The following is a 25,672-nucleotide window of genomic DNA, read 5'->3' as shown; positions in this document are numbered from 1 at the left end:
AAACAAACATTGCAATCACTGTAATATCAAAAACAGCATAAAGCAAACAACAACAAATTCGTCAAAACAATTAATACAATTTAACGAAGTTTTCCACCTCCAAGCATGAACAAAATAGAAACAAGCCAGATCCTGTGTCAGCCAGAAAAATCCATCTGTGGTCTAATCCTGTGACAAAACAACCTAGCAACAATCCTACCGCCACCAATACTATAGGCTGGGTTTGCCAAAGAAGCAGATGCATCTTATAATAGATATCCTTGGCACACAATTTTTGCTTCATAATGGCTGTTTTAAGAGGAAAGAGAAGAACAACAGGATGTACATGAAGTTTGAGGAGGCCAGTCATTCATAGAAAATGTACTAAAAAAAAGTACACTAATGCAGGACTATTTGTAGTTGTCCTATAGCTTTCCCACTAATGACTTGTACAGTGTGGCTCATGCTATCTGAATTCTTTCAGAGACAATTCCAACACAAACTTCACAGATAAAATACTCTGAATCAATCATGTTTGTTTGTACTGAACATGGAACCTTTGCCTCCTCCTGATGGGCACAGAAAAGGCTATTAGACTTTTGCCATTTTTCTGAAAGCAAATCTGTTCCAGTTACTCGGAACTATTAGGGAATGGTAAATATTTGTGCTGAATTTCACATTAGGCAGCTGTAACAAGATTTTCACTTTAGCAAAACTGTCATTGGTTCTACAGCAGAGTGCCTGAACCAATTTTTTTTTTGTCAAATTAAACATGCCTTCCTGGTGCTAAAATAGTTTTCTCCAACTTCCATTCTCTTAAAAGATGGTGGAGCATTATATTTTGTTCCATTTACATTTACATTTTGGATCCAGAGTCAAACACAAAGAACATGAAAAATTGTAGACAACATGTCAGAGATGTCTCCAACACTTTTTGGCAGATGTATTTTAAATAAAGGCTTTAATAGTTATGTTAGTCATGTATTACAAAAAATTATCCATCATTTCACTGGCAGTGTACTGTTTTTCTGGGAAAGCTGGTTGCTCAAAAGGGTTTGCAAAGCTTGGAATCTTTGCTCTACTTAAAGGACCCCTGACCATTGGGTCCAGTCGTGACCGGCTCTGGGGTTGTGGCGCTCATCTCGCGTTATTGGCCGAGGGAGCCGGCATACAGCTTCCGGGTCATGTGACCAGCATGACAAGCTGCTTCTGGCGAACCAGAGCAGCACACAGAAACACTGTTTACCTTCCTGCTGTAGCGGTACCTATTTATCTCTTGCACTTTGACGTGCTTTCGAACTGCTAGGTTGGCAGGAGCTGGGACCGAGCAACAGGAGCTCACCCTGTCGCGGGGATTCGAACCACCAACCTTCTGATCAGCAAGCCCTAAGCTCTGTGGTTTAACCCACAGCGCCACCCGTGTCTACTTACAAATACTATAAATTTCTTAAATGAAATCATTTAGCTTTCAAAATGTGATATGACTGGATGTGGTACTATTACTTTTCGGTCTGACTTTTGTTTTGTTTTTTGGTACTAACTAAAAATTCCAAATTTTTTGACCTCTCCTCCCTTGGTGATGTCTTGTTTTCCAACATTGCAACAATTCCTCTTTCCTCTGAAATCATGAACCACAAACTGCAAAACAGCTTCAAATTCTGCACAAATATACCATTCCAAACAGCATCAGCCATGCACCAACTCCTTTTTTTTAATGAATGGGTTTTGTGAGAGAATAAGTCATTGATGGAATGCACCATCAAATCAGAAGAACCTTGCCACATATTAGTGGCAACCTGAACCACGTTAGTTGAAAAGTTACCCCCAATTTTGTTATGTCAGCCACTATTTAGTAATTGTTCCAGTTATTATCCAGTTTTCAGAAATGCTTTAGAACAATGTTCTAAAGACATTGTTTAGGTGATTATATCTCAACATGTCCTGCATATGAGCACAGATTGCTTGAAATTTATCATTCACTTGAATAAATTATTTAGTATTCAAATTTCAAGAAACACTTGGAAAGTCATAGAATAGTTACTTTGGTTCCTAGATCTTGTGCATGTGATTTGAAAATGCATTACCTGAAGCAAAACCACACTAAGCAATCAGCTGAGTAGAAGCAGATGGGGATGTTGTGATCTTATTAGCACCAAACAAGTCTTGTATACATCTGTGAACTGCACACGGATGCAAATTGTGATTCCCAGATGTATTAGGAGGGGAAATGATGTAGCAACCAGAGTTTCCCTGTAATCACAGTAGTCTTGGCATCTGCCATCTCCCAAGCACTGCATGCTGCTTCAGCTTGCTATATCACTGTGCCTATACTTATCACAAATCAATAAAACTATATTTTATTTTACTTTTTATTAAATTTCTATACTGCCCATCACCCAAAGATCACAGAACGGTTTAGAATATAAAAACACAAAAAATATATAGCATAATAACAAACAAAAACAATACCCCCTGCCACATGGTTTTAAAGGCCATAAATTGTTAAATTAGCCTAAAGCCTGGGAAAATAGGAATGTTTTAGCCTGGCTCCTAAAGATATGTAATGAAAGCACCAGCGAGCATCTCTGGGGAGAGCATTCCACGTGGGAATCCACGGCAAGAAAGGCCCACTCTCATGTTGGTGGTGCTTTCTGGACCTCTTGGGGAGGAGGTACACAAAGAAGGGTCTCAGATGATGATCACAGGGTCTGGAAAGGTGCATATGAGAAGAGGTGGTCCTTGAAGTATTGTGGTCCTGAGTTGTTTATGGCTTTGTAGGTCAAAATCAGCACTTTGTATTGGGCCTGAAAAATAATTGGCAGCCAGTGCAGTCGGACCATGGTTGGCATTCCATGCTTAAACCATCTTGCCCCAGTGAGCAACCTGGCTAGTGAATTCTGCACCAGATAAAATTTCTGAACCATCTTCAGAGGCAGCCCCATGTATAACACATTGCAGTAAACTAACCTAGTGGTTGCTAGAGCATAGACTACATAGGTTAGGCTCTCCCTGTCTAGAAATGGGCACAGCTGGGCCACCAGCCAAAAACTGATGTAAGGCACCCTGCACCATTGATGCTACTTGAGCCTCAAGCGACAGCAATAGATCCAGAAGTACCCTCAAGCTGTGTACCTGGTTCTTCAGAGGGACTGCAACCCCATCAATAACAGGCATCCTCCCATCCATGCAGTCTAGGGAACTACTGACTAACAGTGCCTCAGTCTTATCTGGATTTATCTTCGGTTTACCAGCTCTCATCTAGTCCATTACTGAAGCAAGACAACCCCACTCAGTGGTTTCATGTAGATGTTAAACACTATAGGGGATAAAATCAATCCCTGAGGAACCCCACACTGAAGGCTCCACGAAACCGAAAAGCACCACCCAAGCACCACCCTCTGGAAACGCCCACCCAAGACAGACCAGAACCACTGCAAATTGGTGCCACCCACCATAGCTGCCAAGTTATCCCTTTTTTAAAGGGATTTTCCCTTATGCTGAATAGGCTTCCTCGCGAGAAAAGGGAAAACCTGGCAGCTATGCCACCCACCCCTAACTCATTGACAACCACTCCAGAAGGATACCATGGATGATGGTATCAAAAGCCTCCTAGAGGTCGAGGAGAATTAACAAGGACACATTTTCCCTGTCTCTTTCCCGACAGTGCAGTGCTACCTGAGAGAACATTGGGATAAAGCCAAGTATCATTAAACTGTAGGCACCATCTACAGCTTCACCAATATATGTTAAGGAATTTATGAAAGAAACAATGGGTAGGAGGGAAAGTAACTTGTTTAGATATTGCGACTTGTTTAGAAGTAAGCATCTCCTTATCATGAAACGTTATAAATAAGCCTCAAGAAATGGGTTGTGGTTTCTTTGTCCTCTGGCCCCTCAGCAGGTAACCTCCAGAGGCTCCTTTCCTGTGGAATAGATTCTTTCCCCCTGGAGGACCAGAACCTGTGGATTCGATCCAATATACACATCCAGTTAAAAATACATGTGCCAAAACTCTTAGGCAACATGACCTTCATTTATGGGCAACAGATTTTTCAATCAATATTTAGTAAAAGGAGACAGTTTCAGCAAAAATGTATTCAGTGTTAATTAACTTGGAAATTCTCTACCAAAAAGTTTCAAAATACCCGCGAAAAGGATTAGAGGACAATGATTACTAATGAAGATGGGTAGTACCATATATCTTTGGTCCTTTTACACTGGCAGTTTATCATTCTTATTTCTCACTGCTCTTTAGCAAGGCAGACTAAAAATAAAATTTAAAATATTTTGATTAATTAATCAAACAGAAGCGCTTGCTACAATGAACAAGAAATTCTAATATAATGTATATGTAATACAAACAGACCAGAAGCAATTCTCAGTGAGATCAACTTGTCCCTCAATTAACTAGGTACAAGGAAGCAATTACTCTGAAGTGGCTGGGTTCATACTTTGGCCAAGCCACACAGGGGACGTAGCTGCTCAGGAATAAGCAGCCAGAATCACAAAACAAGCTCTAGATACAAATATTCAGTAAGAAGCTGGTGTGTCAGACAATCCACACGATCCCATCACTTGCCTCAAAACTGTGGTCAATTGTGGTTTGAAGCTTTACATCATCTGATGCAAATAAACAAAACCAGAAATTCTAGAATACCATATTGAAACCAAGTCAGCCTCATAAATCCTTTCAATAAGTGCAGTTTCTAGGTTACCTCAACCTTCATTGGAACATTTAGCTACTCCAACATTGATTAGCCAACGTATTATAAATGTACAAGGACAGCTTTGTCACCTAATCAAAGGGTATACGTGTAGTCTTCCAAAGAATGAATTAGTGCCCTTTTACCATTGCAGAAATTACCATACCTGCTGCTCCTGCCCATCTTCCAGTAACAACACAACTATGTCCATCAACAGTTGCAAATCTAATTATGTAATTGTGCCATGTTTTCCATTAAAGCACCTCAACAACTATATGTGGGCTCCCAGAAGTTGTCAGACTCCAACTCTAACACCAGTCAGCATGGTCAATGGTGAGGGATAATGGGAGTTGTTGCCCACCAACGTCTAGAAGGCAAAGGTTCACCATCCCTGTTACAGGTCTTTTTTGACAGGCTAAAAGATGGTAATATAAGCAAGGCTTCTATAACAGGCCATTGCAGGAGTCAGGGGCCATGGAAATCAGTTATGTATGCCATATGCCACCTGCTAAGCATAAAGGATGTGCTTTGGGGAGAGATGAACTGGTCTTGGAAAACACATACTTCATGCTGCAAATTTCCTGAACAAAAACAAAACAAAACACCACTTTCAGACCTCAGTCTGAAGAGAAGTTTTCGCTGGCAGGAGGCTGAAGGTTTCCTCACATGTGTAGTGAATACATCATAGTCCAGGACTGTCCTGTCTTCTGTTTTGCAACCCAACAGAGCTCTTAACATTACCAATAAAGGAAGTAGTCCAAAAAGTGACAGTGTTGTAAAGGGGGAGAATGAAGGGTGTCAATTGTCAAGCATAATACATTGTGAGTGAAATTGTAACTATACAAGAGAAAGCTTATATGTCACCAAGTTAAAAGTACTACACTAACAAGTCTACACACACACACACACACACAGAGAGAGAGAGAGAGAGAGAGAGAGAGAGAGAGAGAGAGAGAGAGTGTACTGGGAATCTCCAGAAGGCAAAGCAACTTGCCTTCCTCCAAAAGAGCTGAAGATGTACACTAGACTAGCCTGGCAACTAGTACCAAGAAAGGATTGCCATCAGGTAACCCTGAAGGGGGATGCGGGTGGTGCTGTGGTCTAAACCACTGAGCCTAGGGCTTGTGGATCAGAAGTTTGGCGGTTCGAATCCCCGCGATGGGGTGAGCTCCCGTTGCTCAGTCCCAGCTCCTGCCAACCTAGCAGTTCTCTGGCAGGAAGGTAAACAGTGTTTCCATGCGCTGTTCTGGTTTCACCAGAAGCAGCTTAGTCATGCTGGCCACATGACCTGGAAAAACTGTCTGCAGACAAATGTCAGCTCCCTCAGCCAGTAAAGTGAGATGAGCGCCGCAACCCCAGAGTCGTTCGTGACTGGACATAACTGTCAGGGGTCCTTTACCTTTACCTTTTAACTCTGAAGGAGCTTTTGTAATCTGGAAGGAGACACGGTTCCCTGCCACCCTGCCCAAACAAAACAGGCCTTCAAATCCACCACAAAATTGCTAACAGAATTTTGTGTTTGCAGACAGGTTAGTAATTATTATTTATGGCATGGCAACTTTTGTTGGCATATTGGCAATGATTCAATTAAGTCATAATGAATGAGTGTGCCGATTACTGCTCTGCACTTGTGAACATCATCTCCTTCTGGCTTTCCAAACACTGCAAATGTTAAGGGCATTATGTATTTTAGCTGAGTCTTCGTTTTGTTAGGATATTGAGGTTCCATGTTAAACTGGCTTTTAAAAGTTACAGTTTTTATGTGAAGCAGAATAAAGTCAATATTGGCGAACACCTAGCTCAGACTCAACAAACAGTTTGCACTGTCTAAAATTGCCAAATTGTTCAGGTGTTCTTAAAGCAATTTAAGCATATATTTTAATCTGGCTCCTTGCTATCTTTTCCTACATCTCACCAGAACAAGACTGAGTAGGTTTTTTTGGAGGAGAGGATAGCGTAAGCATAAATGCAGCTGTAGAACAACACTAATTAAACCTGTACTAGGCTTGCAGCATTCTAGTTAATAGACAGTGCCAGTCTTACACTCCCTGCTGAATTAACAAATGGTTCTCCACCCACTTCTCTCATCTGTCTGCAGCACATCCCTTCCCTTTCCTGTTGCATCAGGAAACTGCAAATTGAGATGCTTCTGCAGGGTGCAGTTAAATTTACCACACTGCAATGCAAGCATCTAACTTATCCTTCCCCTATGGCAATGGCTTCAACCTCTTCTTTGAATCTGGTCAAGTGCAAAACCCCAGGCAAATTTCCTTAAGGAGAAAACATTCGTTATTGTGGAGAGAGAGAGAAATTCATTTGGAAATACATTCTTTTGTTTTGAGATTTTTTTTCTCTGGAGAATCTCCCTTCATAAAGTGAAAACAGCTGCTTGAGAGAGCAAGACAGAGGCCTCCTATACATGAAAACTTTATTGACTGTTGTTAGCTATGGCTGTATTTCACATTATGGTACACATCCTTAGATACATTGGGATTTGCTTCATACAAGAGCAGTCTATTTATCCACTTAGCTCAGTATTATTGTGATTCATAGCAGTTTGCCAGGGTCTCTGGCAGGGATTTTGCCCATCTGTTACCTAGAAATATCAGGTATGTATTGAGCCTGGGACTTTCCACATGCAATGCATGAGATCTCCTACCAAGCTAGGGCTATGCACAACTAATTACAGTACAGTGGAACCTCGGGTTGTGGATGTAATCCATGACAGAGGCATGTCCGCAGCCCACAGCGTTCGTAACCTGCAGTGCCACGTCTGCGCATGCACGTGACACGATTTGGTGCTTTTGCACATGCACAAAGCATGATTTAGCGCTTCTGCACATGTGCGAGTGGCGAAACCCGGAAGTATGCTTCCCGCAGTCTGCAACCTGAAAATGTGTAACCCGAAGCGTTTGTAACCCGAGGTACCACTGTCCTTCAAGTTGACTTGTATGAAGTTCTACACATTTTTAGCAGCCTCAGTTACTGCTCTCTTGTCACCAGTTACAATCCTCTTTGCCATGCAACTGCATTTACCATCCATAAAGATATACCACCAGCACAGATGTAGGATCCCTTGGTAACTGGGGGAAGGGGGGGGGGAGGAAGAACAAGAAGGCATGCTGAATTTTCTAAGAACTATATAGTTCTTAATCTCCATATTTTTAAAATCTTGGTGTTTCAAATAATGGCATGCCAAACAAACAGGAAAATGACTAAGCAGCAGTTTTTGCTAACATGCTTCTAATACAGGTACAAGGGTGATTTAGGCTGCAACCCTAAACTTGCTTGTCTAGAAGTAAGTGCTAAAGAACTCAGCAGGATTCAGTTCCATCCATGAGTAATCACAGTGTTACAATGTACATTAGGTCACCTTGCTTGGATTTAATATATTGATTTCAAACCACTAAAAATGAATGCCAACATTATTCCGTTTTCTCCTCCCAATGCCTGTCCAAAGAAATGCAAGGAGAGGGCACTTCATGATATATGTATTTCACTGCTATGTTTGGCAAGCCTATGGAAGCTGGTCAGCCAGATTTATGGTTTGCTAGCAAAACAATCTTTCTAAGTACATTTGCACACATGTTAAGATTCATGCCTTATTAAGTGTGAATAAAGTAGTGTCAGAAATAGTCTACAATAAAGATGTTTGGACAGATGCTCATAGAGGAAAACAAATGTTGAGCATCTCCTGAAGAGAATGACAATTTACAATCTACCTGAAGAACTGGAAGAATTTCAAGCAAGGGAGCTACTAACTCAATGTATTAAAAATAGGGAGGAAAGCAAGCAGTGACTGAAAAAAGGACCACCACTATAACTTACGGCAAAAGTGCACACTTTAGACCAATGGTAGTTGTCCTGTCAAGGACAGAGAGCTCTTTTGCCACATTCAGCTGTTCAAAAGAAATATGAATTTATTGAATCTTTTAATGTATTTTATGCTGTTGCCAGAAATGTATGTCATGGGTATGAAGACCAACTGTGATCCACATGCATCATGCTTAAATGTTACAGATGGGATAGGGGTCATTTGTTGTGTGTGTTTGGTGGGATTTCAGTGCCAAGTTTAATATGTTCATCAACCGTAACAATGTGTGTGACTAATTGGTTGTTATGCTTCATCAATATATCATTATACTAAAACGTGCAACACATTTTTCCACTAATCAAAAATAAGTGGGGAATAAGTGGAGCTAAATCAGTATGCCCAGATAAAAGTATTTTCTAAATGTAACGTTTTTCTGCAATTACTGTATACTAAAGATATGATATGAGAGGCTGCTGAAATCATATTATCAGCCATAAGACAAACCAGTACATGGTGGAAAATAAAGCAATTCAAGTACGTTTACAGTTTAGTAGCAGAGTGCAGCAATATTCCCCTACCCACTGTGGATAGCAACTGATATTCAGATGCATACTACCCCCAAAACTGGAGATAATTTAGCCATCCTGAGTAGGGCCACTGAAAGCCTTGTCCTCCTTTAATTTGTTTAATTTCCTTTTAAAACCATCATCACCCCATCTCATGGAAGTGCATTCCATAGCTATAAACTTTGCACTGTGTGAGAAAGTACTTTCCTTTTGTTTCTCTGGAATTCATTGACTGATCAATAAAATGAGAGGAGGAGAAACACTTCTCTCTATCCACTTTTCCCACATCATGATTTTATACTTCTGCCTAATACGTCACTGAATATAAAAGGAAAGAGAAAGTAGTGTATAGAACCTTCTGCCACATAAAAAAGGAGAAATGTCTGATATATCAGATACATTTCAAAACGAGAAATAGTCCATCTTGACATTTTCCTTTGGCACAGTTCTCTTTCTGACTTTTGACTGAAGTCTTTTGCCAGTAACCCATTGCCAGTAAGACTAGACAATAATGGGATATAGATGGACAAAACAGCCTGACTTGATTTAAAGCAACTTAATTCAGTTAAGATTTGGAACAATAATATGTTTAGATCTGTTCCTTAGAATGGAGAGGAGTGCCACATTCTAAATTACCTACATAGGCATTCAGGATAGAGTATTAGAACTGCAAGAAGTTCAATATCTGTGAATTATAAAGGATTCATTTTTAGATATTTTTTTCATCTACTTCTCCAGTCTGGGCTTTAGGAAAACTATCATGAAGGTTACTTTTTATATTTAAAAAAGAAAAAAGAATTGCAAGCAGATGGTGACACATACATTTCACTTCATGCTCACATTAACTACAACAGGCCATAGCTTCAAGTGCAAAGCACTTCATGTACATATGCAGAAACACATGCGTATGCAATTACAGTATTGCAAGCCATAAGAAACATTATTCTGTACCTAGAACTACTCTGTGTGCAGAAAATTGATATCTGAAGTATCTCTTACTCCACAAATCCCATTTTTAATAGGATTATTCCTGAGTAAATTAATTGTGGACTGATGCCTAAATGTTAATCCAGAAGGCATTTGTATACAATGCTTTTCCAAGTTCAAATGCAACAATAAAAATCTAAATATATTAAGAGTTTTTAGGATCAAAGTGTGCTGGTGGGGTGCTTTTGATTGTTTTTAGTTTCCTGCAAATTACTGAGCTAAATAAAATGCATCACCAAGCTTTTTCCTCTCCCTTGTAATAAGGCTTTACCTTTCAAATCTCTATGCCATCACTATCTACCCACATTAGAAAAAATATATCAAAATTTTACAATGGCAAACAGATGTGATGCTTTGATGCTATACAGTGGTACCTTGGGTTTATGAACACAATTGGTTCCGGAAGTCTGTTCATAAACTGAAGCGTTTTTAAACTGAAGCGAACTTTCCCATTGAAAGTAATGGAAAGTGGATTAATCTGTTCCAGACGGTCTGCGGAGTACTTAAACTGAAGCGTTCATAAACTGAAGCAAACTTTCCCATTGAAAGTAATGGAAAGTGGATTAATCTGTTCCAGACGGGTCCGTGGAGTACTCAACCTGAAGCGTACTTAACCAGGGCCGTCTTAAGCGCCCCTGGCGCCGTGGTGTAATGGATCCCTCCGGCACCCCCCGCCCCGCTTCCCAGCGCGGTGGGCGGGCGGGCGCAGCGCGGCTGCCACAGGCGCTGCTGCACAGCGGGTGGGCAGGCACAGCGCGGTTGCCGTGGGCGCAGCTGCGCGGCAGGCCGGCGCCGTGGTGCCCTGCGCCACCCAGCCTGGCCGTAGGGCCGGCCCTGTACTTAACCCAAAGCATAGGTGTAATTGGTTCCGGAAGTCTGTTCAAAAACTGAAGCGTTCATAAACTGAAGCGAACTTTCCCATTGAAAGTAATGGAAAGTGAATTAATCCGTTCCAGATAGGTCTGCAGCGTTCGTAAACCGAAAATTCGTAAACCGAGGTGTTCATAAACCGAGGTTCCACTGTACTTTAAAATCAAAATGTTGAGAATCATACACCATACATTTTACACTTGGATCCCCATATAGCTTTTTTCTTTTTACCACTTCTAAGCAAAAAAGCCAGTTTTTGCCAATTTTAATTTCTTTTTTAAAAAAATTTAAGACGCGGGATCAAGAGTTTTGTGTGTCATCCACTAAACAAGGCCAAGCACTGAATCAGTGTTAAATTCCTCACATGCAGCTACGCCCAGTTAATCTGCTTGAAAGCAGCAAACTATGTAAATCTACTTATGCTGGTGAGATAAACATTACAGTCATCAAAAATGTAACAACCTGCAACAAGAATGACTGTTACTTGGCAAAAGTGGATGTTTGGGAGTGGAGCAAACACCTCACAAAACAGGTTGTCTTACAACCAACTCATTTTCAAGCAGTACTGACTGGCAACACACACACACACACACACACACACACACACACCAACTTCCTCCCCTAGTCAAGTTTCTCCACCAGCTCTGCAGAGGCACAAACTGCATACAGAATGGACAGCAAACCATGCTTTCCTAAGGAAAGCTTAAATCAGCTTTTGCTTTCACATCTGCAATTCAAATGCATTTGAGAAGCCGCTCTCTGTCTCACACTAAGATTCACAAGAGACAAAATTCCAGGCTAAATTTGCATCACCTGTGAAAACACCCCAATTCTCTATTCATATAGCAATACCCATGAGTCTCAAAGAAATGTCTCTGATTTATACAAAGTGAGAAGGAAAAACCAGACTGCATAAACAGGTTTCTGAAACAGTTAAGACAAAAAAATGTATTTTGTAAGAGTTAAAATTTGATAGTGCTCCATGATAGCCTCTTTGTTGGTAAAACAGCCTTTTAATTTTAAATATTGTCTAAAGCGTCAATAACTTTTAAAGACATCACTGCTCTTGCTTGGAAGATTATTATTTGTATCTGGATACAGTATTCTAGAAAAAGAACACTTGCGCATTTCAACTACTGTACCTAGCCACAGTTTCCAAAGTAATTCTGACCTGAGCAAAAGGGGACTTTAGCATGCTCCATTCTGACCACGATGCAGGAAAATCTTGTTTAAACAGATGACTTCAGAGATCAGTGTTCACTGTTCACCATAACAGTAGACTCAGGAAAAAGATTAGGCACCACCTATCTCTTTCTGACCTGAAAAAAGAGAGAGCTAGCTGACTGGTTCCTATGACTAACGAGAAGCAGAAAGCAGTATACCTGGTCTTTACTCAAAGTACTGTAATTATATATTCTTCTGTAACGTGAACAGGTTATTTAAGTAGCAATACACTCATGCGCATATGGGAGACACATGAACATTTTTTCAATGTTTTGAAATTAATGCACAATTTCTTTCTACAAAAGTTGTCAAGAAAGTGTCTTCCCTTTGCCTTATGCATTGTCCCAAGGTTGTCCAGGCTCTATGACCTAGGACAGCCCATCCTTCTCTACCTCTTCGGTGGGAGTAAGCCCCCTGAGCTGAATGGAACTTCATTTCGAGTAGACAGGTATGGGACTACCCAGTGACATATACTAAGAGCGCTTCGATGACAGTTCAAGAGATTTTGGAACCCAGACTTTATTATCTTGTGCAGTAGAATGATATCATACTAACATATAAGCTTTGTTTTTTGTTTGGATTCTATTATTTTGTCTGATCAACAACAAAAGCATATGTGTTTTTATGATATATGCTTCATGAAAAGGCACATTTATGTTCTATTATGACTTATAGTTATTTAAAGGGGGATATAATGTGACAATAATGTATTTAATTTAATTGGATTTTTCTAACTTAACGAAAAAGCTGGGAAACATACTGGAGTGTTGTGTGTGTGTGTGTGTGTGTGTGTGTGTGTGTGTGTGTGTGTGGAACCTGTGCTGAAAAGCTTAACATGGGTCATTAAATTTTCTATTTAAAAATATTAGGAGAATTTTAGGGTGAAATAAGACTATCTGCACATTAAAAAGCAGACAACCACTTTTATTTTATCACCCATAAAGACATCTGTGAAAATGACATCACAAAAAGCACTTTTGAGTGACAAGGAGCCACAGTTGTCCCCAATTAAAATCAATAGGAGCTTAGGCAGGCAAGAATGCAGGCACACTCAGCCTGCCCTGTGTGGGAAGTGTTTCACCAAAGAATGGCTTGACACCAATAAAAGGAATCTTTGGTACCCAGGGTCTTAGGACCACATAATGACCACACATTCGTTTTTTCCGCTCCCCATTGAAAAAGAAGTCTGTTTGTTTTTCTGATTCAGTCAGCCCTTTTGGGTCTTTGAATTCAAGGAGTGCACTGTGAAAAGAAGAGCATCTTATCAGTGTGTTCCAGACCAGCAGGCCGACTCACATCCGCATGCAAAACATACACCCCTTCCAAGTGAAAGGCTTGCCCTCTGCACTCCCCACCCCCCACCCCGCCTTTCATCACCAACAGCCCATGGTGCCACTGACAAATCAATGAACACACAAGACTCCAAAAAGTGCCTGGCTTAATTAACTAGCTTTTCAGACCCCAACACTCCCTAAGTATTTGTTTACATAGTATTTGCAGACCAAATAATGCTATCCTTTACTGTATCATCCACACAGTAATAGCTCTCTATTAAAAAGCGAGAGGATACCAGCTAAGCAAAAGTATCCACTAACTATGCCAACTAATAAAATTTACCAACACTTACAAATTAAGGCTTTAAAACTTGGTAAAACATGAAACAAAATAAGATAGGGTTTTCATCATTCAAAGTACTTTATGGAATTCACAATATCCTCAAAAACTATTGGTGAGGTGGCTTTAAAAATTAAATCAGTACTCCATGAAATCATTGGCAGAAGTATATATTGCACAGTAACTATTCTCTGCCTAACAATAAAGTCAAAGACAGTCCAATTCTGCTAATTTATTTATTTATTTATTGTATTAAATTTATATGCCACTCTTCATTGTAAGCTATGAGGGTGGTTCACAGAATAAAATACAGGACAAAAACCTGTAAATAAGTAAAACAAAACAGCAAAACAATACCCCCCATGCCTGTAAAGTTACAATAATTAACTTATTTAACCACTTACATTGGTGTAATCTCACTGAAGTGATCACAGCCACTGATTCACTTCCTTTAAGTTACTGAGAACAGGCCCAACTCCCCACCACAAGAAAACCATGGGATTCTTATTTTGTAACCCAATTTCTTCCTGATCACCTCTAACAGAGGATTCTCAAACACTCACACACAATAATACATGCATACCCAAACAAAGAAACATCCAACAGCAAAAGAACTTTGTGGAAGGCGGCAAAGTAAAAAAATGAATGAACCCACAACTGCTTCATAATGAACAGCGTAGCGCTCAGAATATTGTTGGAGGAGGCGTCTTATTTATAAAAGCAGGTTATTGGTACAACCATTGTACAAACTCTGCCTACTACAATGTCCTTTTTCGGCATAATTAAATCAACATGTCAGACTGAGGCAGATTCATCCTATTTATTAGAATCCAATTTTCCTACAGTCTGAGACAGGATGGAGAAGGAAGTGGGCGGGAAACAAATCCGTAAGAATTTTGCATCTAGTTACCCCTTAACACGGTTTAAGCATTATTCCTTAAGATTAAAGAATGGCAAGGGGAGTAATTACACATGTTTTTACCTTACATGCCATTATTATTATTATTATTATTATTATTATTATACGAAAGGGATGTCTTATCCAAAATGTGTGCGTTTTTTTTTTAACCTGGGGGGATATTTCCCACAAGTACGGGCCATCAAGCCCCGCGACCGCACTATTTTGGGGGTGGCTTTTAATTTTATTTTAAGGATATAAGTGGAGTCGCTTCGCGTTAAGGGGTTCCCACTCCTTCTTGGCTGTTTCAGTAAAAACGGAAACGGTCGGTCTCAAAGTTTCGATTTCCAAATCATGTCGTCGCAGGCTGTAGAAAGCCAAAAGGAAAAAAAGAAAGAAGGGGGGGGAGCCAAAGGTTTGGAAAAAACCCCCCAACTTGTTGCTCGGAGCCTGATAGGGAGTTTCCCCTGGGCTGCAGTGGTTGTACAACCTAGGAAAGTTGCCCAATCTGGCACCTCCTGCTCAACCTAATTACGACGAGGCAAAAGATGTCCTTTCTTAATTCTCCGGGGGTGGGGTGGGAAGGAGAGAGAAGGTTAAAGAGGATCGCACGTGACATAAACTTAAGAGTAAAAGAGACACAGACTTCTTGTCTATAGTAGCCCCCCTCCCCCCGGGCGCTGGGGGTGGGGTGGCCCGAAGACGCTTCCTCCGCAGACTGTTCAAGAGCAAGCCCCAACGCCTCCAAGTCCCCACCCCTCTTCCTCTCCCCGAGACCTCCTCCGCCTCTCCCCCTGCCATACCCACCCACAAATATTATAACGCGATTCCCCACCCCCACCCCCGTTTACCTGCTTTCTATAAGGAGTCCTGCCGCCGCCCGCAGAGTTGCTGCTGCTGCTGTTGGGGAAAATCATCGCCCAGCCAAACAGCGAGCCTCCCCTCCGCCCGGGAAGCAACTTTGGAGGCAACTTGGCCGGCGCGCGATTCAGGGAGGTGGCCGCGGGGAAGTGCCTCTCCCTCGCCGGCTGCTGGGACTGGGCTCCTCTTCTCCTGCCGCTGGCTGGCTCGACGCCTCTGCCGCCGCCGCCGCCTCCACCCTCTTCTTCTCCCTTGGCTGAGTCTCTCATGCAACGCTGCTGCTGCTGCTGCCGCGCGTCCTCCTCCTCCTCTCCAGGGATCACTGGCGGCTGCAAAGCCAGGCTGAACGCAGACTATCAACCCAGCCTGCCAGCCATAAAAGTCACTTCATTGATCGATCTACTACGATCCGCGGCGGCGACTTCTCCACCTACTATCGGCCTCAACCACCGCCCAGAGAAGGAGAGAGAAACACACACACAGAGGCTGAGAGCGCGCAACCGAAGAGGAGGGAGGAGGTGGGGGGAAGGAACAGCCCAGTGCAGGCACCGCGCCGCCTACACGCCTCCAAGCTGCAGCGGCGACAGTGAAGTCTTCGGCACTCGGCGCCGCTTGCCTTTGTCCCCCGAGGGGCGGGCTGCTCCCCCGAGTGCGCGGGGTTCTGCGCCGGCAGGAGGCGTCGGCCGCTCCCTTCCCCCCTGCCCGTCCCGCCGAATGGTTGGTTCTGCCTCCTGCATACCGCGCATTCCTCGGGGCAGCCAGTCAGTCGGCGCGCTCGGCCACCCCTCGCCTCTTTGCGCGCACTAGCGGCGGCGGCAGCAGCAGCACTGCTCTCTACGTGCTGGCCCAAGAGCTCTCCGGTGGCGGGCGGGGGAGAATGGAGCGAGCGAGTGTGTGGGAAGGGGAACCCAGAGAGCCCCCCGCCGACATCTTCGTCTACCTTGGAGAACAAAGAAGCCCAAACTTGGCCAAAGGACTCGAGCTCTTTCACGCTGTAAATCTCACGGGGAAAGCTCGAAGTGTATGCGGGTCTGTTTGAGAGGGAAACGAGAGAAACTGCCAAAGGAGTTCACCCTCCCAAGCCTCTCGCGTTGCGTTTTTGCCGCCGAGCCCCGTAGTGGGCGCGGAAAGCCGCGCACCATTTTAGTTTCTGCGTTCAAGGAGAGGCCCAGTTGTGTCTCTTATACAGTGGCCGACTCCAGCTTCTTGCAGATGGCTTGGAAAGGGCCCAGCCTTCATGCGGGCGCAGCCAGGACACTTCACGTCTTCCCAAACGCTTTAGGTCACAGGGAGAAAGCTACTTTTATCAACAGGTTCAGAAGCCAGAGAATTAATTCGCGGTGGCGCGAATACCGCGCTCCACTCACTGCAGAGTTTGGCATGAACTTTTCGACTCGTGCCACATCAAGGGACGAAACTAAAACGCGTCTCTCTCCACCCCACCTCCCTACCCCGCTGTCCCCGGGGAGACTGCAAGCTACCCTAGTGGCAGAGGAAAGAATGTGCGTGCGTAAAAACTTGACAGAGGACTCCAAAGCTTGTGCCAAAGCCTTGTGATCTCCAGTAATATGATTCCCGACACAGGCGCGTACAGAGATTGTGAAACTGCTATTAAAGCGCCAAACCCCGTTCTTCAAGTAAATGCGTTCTTATTAACCACGAGATAAACTTTTTAAAAATGACCTAATTTTCATATACAGAGCGGCCCGCCCAATAGCAGTCAGGCGGCCAACAACAGCCAGCCCAATAAAAGGATGGATACCTGTAAAGTAGACGCACTGGTTTTTATGCCCCCTTAAGTTGCTTTGCGGTGGATTTGATTCGTTGAATGCACAACGAAAATGAGAGATACTCTGGAATCTTAACTTGGGAGTAGGAAGTTTAAAAATCTACTTGTATCTTCCCTCTAAAATTAACTCCCAACAAAAAACAACAACAGTAGTATGGGGTTGTATGTTTGTAATGGCTACAAAATTAGATGATTAGACTGCAGACAACCACAAACGTGAATACGATTCTGCAGAGTAAGAGGGCCATAGGTTGCAACCTTGTTTCGCTTCTTTTCTCTGGGGGCACTGATTTGACTATGGCTGCAAAGTCTAGACTTAAATGTTACACAGGAACATTACTTTGTTTCAACATAGTAACCCTGTGGCCCAAAAGTCTTTCTAGCATGGAAATGTACCGTAGAAGGAAACAAACCAGTTTTTTAAAGCATATTGGCTTTACAAGAATAAAAACTGCATTTTAACCACCTGACCCTATATGTGTTTACTGGGATGTAAGACACTGTTTTCAATGGTACTCACTCCACATTTTAAGTGTGCACAAGAGTACCATGCTGGTACTTACCGGTAGATGAGCTGCCAGATTTATGCCCATCTTGGGTGGAGGGAACCTAGGTTTTCCTCATCACAACTATCCTATATATTACACAACTGAGCAATTATGGAAACTTCCAGGTTTTGACAACTTGGGAACTGTCCACTCATTTGCCAGTTACCATGAACAATGAAGAGTCACAAGCCCTGGCTCCCGTTTAACGTGCTATCTGTGCAACTGAAAACATGCCACAACTAAACAGCAAATAAATGAAGAACTCCTAAATATGGAATTTACACTTCTGTTCTAAAATTAAACTTGACCTTTGAATGACAATGTAGCACATCATCTGCTTACTTCTAAACAATGACTATATGCCCTTATGGAAAAAGTCTCCACACCTTAATTTTATTATAGTATCACATACAGATGACCTGAGCCGGTAGATGCATTTCCAGTGAGACAGAAAAGGAAATAGAGTTTTCCTGCACAACCCTAAGCAGTTGTTGCATCATGTCATGGTTTCGTCTACTACACTGGCAAGCCAAGCAATGCTGACACATTAGCACGGCACTTAGCCTTCGACATCAACAGATGCAAAGTTTTATACACCTCTTTTCTCATCACTGAAATAAGGGAAAGAGAAAGATGGGATGAGGCCACAACGAGGAAGTCCTCATAAAGAGTGAACCTGCATAATATCTAAAAGTAATTCAGGACATCAGGGTAACCTTTACTAATCTAATATTTGGTAGGATGGTGTTACAAGAAGATTTAAATTGAAAGCGGTGTTTGGTTCCTAATCCCACATGCTGCCAGCACTCTTGTCTCATTTTGTAAATTGCATAGCCCTAGGCTTCAAGTGTGTGATTTTTATTTTATTTTATTTTTAAAAAGCTTTCTAAGAGTATTAATTGTGGCTTATTTACAGTACTGTATGGTACAATCTGTGACCTGACACTAGTTGAATGTTCTTGGTTACTGTGAATTGTGATACATTGTTTTTCATGAATGGTTTGTATTCTGTGTTGAATCGCTTATAATTGTTGTTTAGAACTGAATTATTTTGTTGCATGCTACCTTAGTATTATGTGAATCAGAGGCAGTATATACATATTTGAAATTAATACAAAAAAGTAAAGAAACACATTTTGCTGCTTTTCCCATTTGGAAAAATGCAGCTACAGCTCATGGTTTGTTGCAAGCAAGACAAATCATTTTATCTCCACACCATTAAAAACCATGCCTGCAGATCAAGTTAATAATAATAATAATAATAATAATAATAATTAATTAATAATTTATTATTTATACCCTGTCCATCTGGCTGGGTTTCCCCAGCCACTCTGGGCAGCTTCCAACATAAATATTAGAATACACTAATTTCTTAAAGATTAAAAGCTTCCCTAAACAGGGCTGCCTTCAGATGTCCTCTAAAAGTCTGGTAGTTATTTTTCTTTTTGACATCTGGTGGGAGGGTGTTCCACAGGGCGGGTGCCACTACCGAGAAGGCCCTCTGCCTAGTTCCCTGTAACTTGGCTTCTCGCAGCGAGGGAACTGCCAGAAGGCCCTCGGCACTGGACCTCAGTGTATGGGCAGAGCGATGGAGGTGGAGACGCTCCTTCAGGTATACTGGACTGAGGCCATTTAGGGCTTTAAAGGTGAGCACCAACACTTTGAATTGTGCTTGGAAACGTACTGGGAGCCAATGCAGGTCTTTCAAGACCGGTGTTATATGGTCTCGGCGGCTGCTCCCAGTCACTAGTCTAGCTGCCACATTCTGGATTAATTGTAGTTTCCGGGTCACCTTCAAAGGTTGCCCCACGTAGAGCGCATTGCAGTAGTCTAAGAGAGAGATAACTAGAGCATGCAACACTGGCGAGACAGTCCGCAGGCAGGTAGGGTCTCAGCCTGCGTACCAGATGGAGCTGATAAACAGCTGCCCTGGATACAGAATTAACCTGGGCCTCCATGGACAGCTGTGAGTCCAAAATGACTCCCAGGCTGCGCACCTGGTCCTTCAGGGGCACAGTTACCCCATTCAGGACCAGGGAGTCCCCCATACCTGCCCGCCTCCTGTCCCCCACAAACAGTACTTCTGTCTTGTCAGGTTTCAACCTCAATCTGTTAGCCTGTTAAAAGTCTAGGACACTTCTTCAGATTATTTTGGCAACTAAACTTTCACTGAAAGCCAACACTCCACTAGCCAACCATTGGCCTAGACATGCTGCAGAGCCTTATACCCACTGAACAAGTTGGTTCAACAACTTGGAATAATTTATTTTATTTCTTTCATTCATTCGGTTTATACACTGCCCTTCCTCCATAGAGGAAAGAGGAATATGGGTACCAAGATAATAAATATTAGCTTGATATTATGTGATACTGAGGAAGGCAATCTTTTAGGTACTTGGGTCCCAAGTCTTTTAGGGCTTTGTATGCTAGTATTGGCCCCAGTAACTCATTGGCAGCTTTCATGGTCGGTGGTACATGGTCCTATCAGACTGCCCCTCTTACCAACCTAGCAGTCACATTCTGCACTAGCTGCAGCCTCCAGACCACCTTCAAGGGACGTCCCACACAGAGTGCACTGCAGTAGTCCAAGTGGGAGATCATGAGGACATGGACAGCTAAGGCCAAGCAGGAACAGCTGTAGCTGCCAAACCAGTCTAAACTGTGCATAAACATTCCTAGCTACAGAAGCCATTATGACTCCAGTAAGAAACCTGGAACCCAGGAATAGTCCCATATTATGTAACAAATAGAACAACTGCTCCATTGCTTGACATGCTACCAATTCTGCAGGCATATCTGTGTTGCAAATTAAGCTACACATCTGCACTGCAGACTCAGCTAATCACGGTTTATTTAAACTTGCAGCTCTTTGAAGAGCCTCAAGAACTGCTATTGACCTCAAAAGTGCAGCTCCCAGGCTTCTTTGGGGTTCACATGCTAGTCAAAATATATGCTCACATTATTTCCAAACTGATTGAAATTTGTAGTGCAGCAGGTCTGTGTGGCTTATGCTTCATACACAGACATTCTGTTCCATATTCTACAAACAGCTGCATTCGTATTTACAATACAGAGGTTTTGCCTATTTTTTTTAAGCTGCAAAAAAAAAATTCTATGCTTCCAAGAGGTCTAAAGTTTAATCTCAGAGGATGCTGAGCCATGGTTAAATGCCATGAAGGCTGAATTTGATTCCTTAGAGAGGAACAAGACATGGGAACTAGTTCCAGGCCTGCCCAAGCCACAAAAGGTTTACAAAGTTCAGTTATTGCAAAAGTTTTTCAGTGTTAATTTTATGCATTTTTAAAAATCACCATGGCATTTAACAATAATATCTCATGTCGTTTTGAGGAGAAATTGTGAATTGTAGAATTTTAAATACCCGTCATCATCCTTGGCTTCACTCAGTTTTGTTTATAACAGCCTGTCATATACAGCTACTGCAGAGAAGCAATCCCATCATGCGGATTTTGCCTGTATTTATTATTCAGTTGGCAACACTATGGTCCATGATGACATTTTGCTCTATTGTAAAGTGAGAGTGTAGTTGAGCTATTCTTACTACAGAAAGTTTATAAACCTTAATGTCCAAACCTGATCTGATCTCAGCAAATGCCTGTTTCTAGTGTCACATTTGCTGAAATGGTGGGACTAAGATTGCACTTAGTGGAGCACTTGGAAGATAATCAATTGGCAACCACTCACTTTCACTTTTGGATCCCATCTTGGGGGGGGGGGGGGAGAGCACTGCAGGAAAAGGTTTAAGTGTTTTACTTTCAGTTCTCTGTAAACGTCTTACACACTCAGAATTACAAGAGAAACATGGGGTTGGGATCCCAGTGCTTTACCTTGTATAATGCCAAATGTAGACTAAGTTTTCAGACAGACCCCCCCCCCTCAAAAAAATTGTGAAGAAAAGGGGTGCATGATATGAACATTGATGCTTGATAATAGCTGGCAAGAAGTATGAGTAAAAACTAATTTTGAGATTCTTTGTGTAAAGAACATCACTGAAGGGATAACGCTTGAAATGAAAAAAAAACACCCCAACTTATGGATACAGATTTGATACTCTCTGTGATTGTAATTTGTGTCACCATTATGCAAATTTAAAAATTGCATGATTGTGCACAAAAACTACAAGTTATGTTAAAAACAGCGGTTCTATCAACATTAATTAATGGTACTTTTTACAATGGCAATAATGTTTCCAGATGGCTCCTAAAACCTATAAAACGTTCACTACAGCTGAAAGCAAAGACACTCCAGAGGGCAGCTGCATAATGCTATTGGAACAAAAACATAGGGACATTTTTCTGCAACTGTATTTGGCTTTCCAACTTTGGATTTTAGCATTGTGCCAGTCCATGAAATGTTTTTCAACTGCTGTATTCAGTGTTCAGTTTTATTAGAATGAGTTTATTTAGTTTTTGTGTTTTATTTATATATGTAAGCCATCCTTGCTCTGAACAAGGCAGTACAGCAGTGTTTTAAATAAAGAAACAAATAACAAAAGGCAACAAAAGGAATACTTCAATAGGCTTGCACCCATTCAGTTTTGTTGTAATTTGGTGCATCATCATGGATCACATCTATCATTAACATTGCATTAATTATAGACTAATAATAATAATCTTCCATTAATATCCAGAGAGGTGACAAAAATTTACCTGACTGTCTCTCAGGGTAGCTATTTAACAAAATAAATATGTATTGGGTGTTTTATTTCAACAGAGGTGTAAGTACTTTTAACAAACAATTAATCTTGCTGAGTGTTCTCTTTTCAAGGTTTTTAAATGTACTCTCATACTGCTTTGAGATACAGTGGTATCTCTGTTTACGAACTTAATTTGTTCTGGAGGTCTGTTCTTAACCTGAAACTGTTCTTACCCTGAGGTATCACAAAATCTGTGCTGGGTGTCCCCTCCAACCCTCCAGAACAGATTTGCAGGATGTGAGGGGGGGGGAGAGAATGGAGGTCCCACTGCACAAGCTGAAGTGCTTGTACAAATAGGGCCACTTCATTGGGTACAATCTTGTATGCCTCGAATAGGCAAAGGCAAACTCGGCCCTCCAGATGTTTTGGGACTACAATTCACATCATCCCTAGCTAACAGGACCAGTGGTCAGGGATGATGGGAGTTGTAGTCCCAAAATATCTGGAAGGCCGAGTTTGCCTATGCCTGGCCTTGAAACTCAAACTTTAGAGAGGTTTGGGTTGCCTTGGCATTTGCCCCCTGCACTGAGCCACTGTTGCTTTTAAGGTAGAGAGATTAATAAAATTGTAACATCTCTTCCTATTATTATCCAGGTAAAGCTTGGGTTAAAATAAGTTGAATGAGTAAGGGTTGAACCTGTCCGAATCAGAATTCTCGTTTTACTTTCTATAAGTAGATGACGATAATATCTACTTCTTATACAGCTTATTCCAAGCAGCTACATCTCGCCGCTGTAGATTGTACTACAGAGGGAGCAGAATGCATAAAAATCATGTTGTATCATGTCGGCCGGGTTTTATAAAGCTAAAGTGAAAAATAATTTTGAAATCCAAGAAATGCCAGCTTGTTCAATGAATAGAGAATAATCTACTTGTGGTTTTCAAGACCCCCTAAGAAACAATTCCAATGAGCAGATAGGAAAAAGAAGCTTCATTAAGTCTCACAACTTTTTTTTTTTGGTCCTGCTGTTGTGCCTTTAATAATAAAAAAGAGAAGTTATATACATAGAGTGGAATTCAATATTGTGCTATGTTGAATGTTCTGTCTGCACAAGCATATCAGCTTGCCAGACAGAACAAGCCGGGGGGGGGGGGGGGAAGCCTTGTTGTGCAAGTGGAAGCCCTTCCGCTGATGGAGTTCATTAGGTGAATCCTGCCCAAAGAAACTGAAGTGAAATTTTTATGAACTGTGGATAAAGGAATTTAATTTATGTGGGTCAGGCTGGTGTTATAAGGTGCAAGAGTGGGGCCAGTGAGCAAGGATCAGGATGAGTCCTTTTCCATTTTATAGTGAGGCAGAGGTTTACACTGGCTGTCACTAGAGGTGATATTATGAGTGGCACCATCATCACCCTGCTTTTCAGGAGTCTTCACCGCATCCTAATCCCTCCATTGCAATGGAGTTAGGATGGTTCTGCTGGCCCTAATCTTCCTGAGTTTATTGTTTAAGATAAAAGCAAAACTTGAAGAATTGTTACTGGTACTTGAGGAACACAAAACTGCTTTCTCATGTTCTGTAAACCTCCGTTCCAGAATCATATATGGGCTTAATTCAATTGCATTTTAATGCATCTTAACTCATAGGTAAGCGTGTTTATTATTTTCAGCTTCTGGTATATTTCATAAATTTACAATATAAATAATATGGACTAGTTTTTGAGCAAATTCAGTAGTTTTTATCCCCCCCCCACGGTGGATCTTAAAAGGCACTGAGTACTGATGCAATTTACCAGACATCAATAACTGTTGCATTACAACCCTGTTTGTTGCAGTTCTATTCAAGCCTCAGCAAAATAAATGGAGGTTGCACTGCAGCAGTGGAATATGAATTGCTCCCTACATCTGTCAAGGATTAAAGCACATTCTAAAGAGCACATTAATAAAACAATGGCAATAGAGGAGCCATTAAGCAACAGGCTAGATCATAAATTCTTTTTCTGTGTAGATGGTCCTTTTCTATGAGTCTTGGGGAGTAAGCAGTATTTTTACACCTGTTTCACTTTTCAACAAGGCCAGTTCCATAGTCATTTTTAAAATTCTCTTAATTTATTTACTAACCAAAGGTATATATCACTTGAATGCAATAAAAACTCAAAGCAGTGTACCACAACAAATAAACCATGAAAACTATCAATACAAAAAATGTTAATCCTTAGTTATTTCTTTTATATTTATTGCAATAAAGCACTAGATCAGGCATCCCCAAACTTCGGCCCTCCAGATGTTTTGGACTACAATTCACTGGTCCTGTTAGCTAGGGATCATGGGAGTTGTAGGTCAAAACACCTGGAGGGCCGCAGTTTGGGGGTGCCTGCACTAGAACCTTTTATGGGTTGGACTGGATGGCCCTTGTGGTCTCTTCCAACTCTATGATTCTATGTTACATCTAGTAAATGTATTAGTTTTATAATACAATACTAATACTGAGAACTAAGTCTTATTACTCCCTTGAGTTCAGTCCCACTCATAACTGAACCATTTCAGGCAACCCACCAGCATATCTTTACTGGTTCATCATACATGTCCCCACATTTTCTGCAAGCAAATTTTTAATGGCGCATCCAGTCTTCCGCTAGTATAGTGGAGCTTCCATCAAATCTCCACCAGGATTATGCTTTAAATCTGTAAACTATTACAGTTTTGCAAACTACTTACTTATGACAGATTGACTACTTAAAAAACAAAACAAAAAACCATCCACACCACAAAAATCAACCTAAAATCTGTAGCTGGCTGGAGATGCAGCATGATGTTTTAATACAATGCCAGAGCAATCCTACAGTATGCATGTTTTCCCCACTGTATTCAGTTAGGCTTACTCCTTAGTGAACATGCTTAGGATTGGAGCTTGCATTTGGAATGTTGGTGTTTGAATGCCTTCATTGAATACACCAAAAAAACCTTGTTTTTGAAAGGTGTTTTTTTTAAGTGCATGTCTAGGAAGGAAGAAAAATGGGAAGCATGTTTAAAATGTGTGAATCTTTAGCTCTAAAAATGGTGACATTAAGTATTCCCACAGTGAACTGTTTATAAGAAATTACCTCAGCAGGGTGCACATGTTGATTTTCATAAACAGGCTCCCCTACTCTACAGTATTATATTCCA

The 25,672-nt window shown here is 41.6% G+C and overlaps 1 protein-coding gene and 1 pseudogene across 7 annotated transcripts in view; both read right to left on the bottom strand.

The window, feature by feature from the left end:
- RBMS1 (RNA binding motif single stranded interacting protein 1) overlaps positions 1-25,672 on the bottom strand; it is a 115,908-nt gene that overhangs the window by 60,363 nt on the left and 29,873 nt on the right. For 2 of the 6 annotated variants that reach the window (XM_035132408.3, XM_035132416.3), the window contains exon 1: positions 15,507-17,766. The exons of 2 other annotated variants lie outside the window; for them this stretch is intronic. In XM_035132408.3, the coding sequence (XP_034988299.1) occupies positions 15,507-15,785 (279 nt within the window). In that variant the 5' untranslated portion in view covers positions 15,786-17,766. Of the gene's footprint in view, positions 1-12,090; positions 12,234-15,506; positions 17,767-25,672 lie in introns of those variants that run through there. 2 more of the 6 variants (XM_088661153.1, XM_088661157.1) reach the window with 1 other exon arrangement.
- On the bottom strand, positions 1,601-4,893 carry LOC148687511 (uncharacterized; annotated as a pseudogene). The gene is made up of 2 exons (XR_015951254.1): positions 4,849-4,893; positions 1,601-3,267 (listed from the first exon to the last, which is right to left on the bottom strand). The product of XR_015951254.1 is annotated as an uncharacterized LOC148687511 (transcript).

The sequence above is a fragment of the Zootoca vivipara genome, chromosome 1, assembly GCF_965207765.1.
Source record: "Zootoca vivipara chromosome 1, rZooViv2.hap1.1, whole genome shotgun sequence".
Lineage (NCBI taxonomy): Eukaryota > Metazoa > Chordata > Lepidosauria > Squamata > Lacertidae > Zootoca > Zootoca vivipara.
The sequence above is the reverse complement of the archived record's forward strand: the minus strand, read 5'-3'. Positions and strand labels throughout refer to the sequence as shown.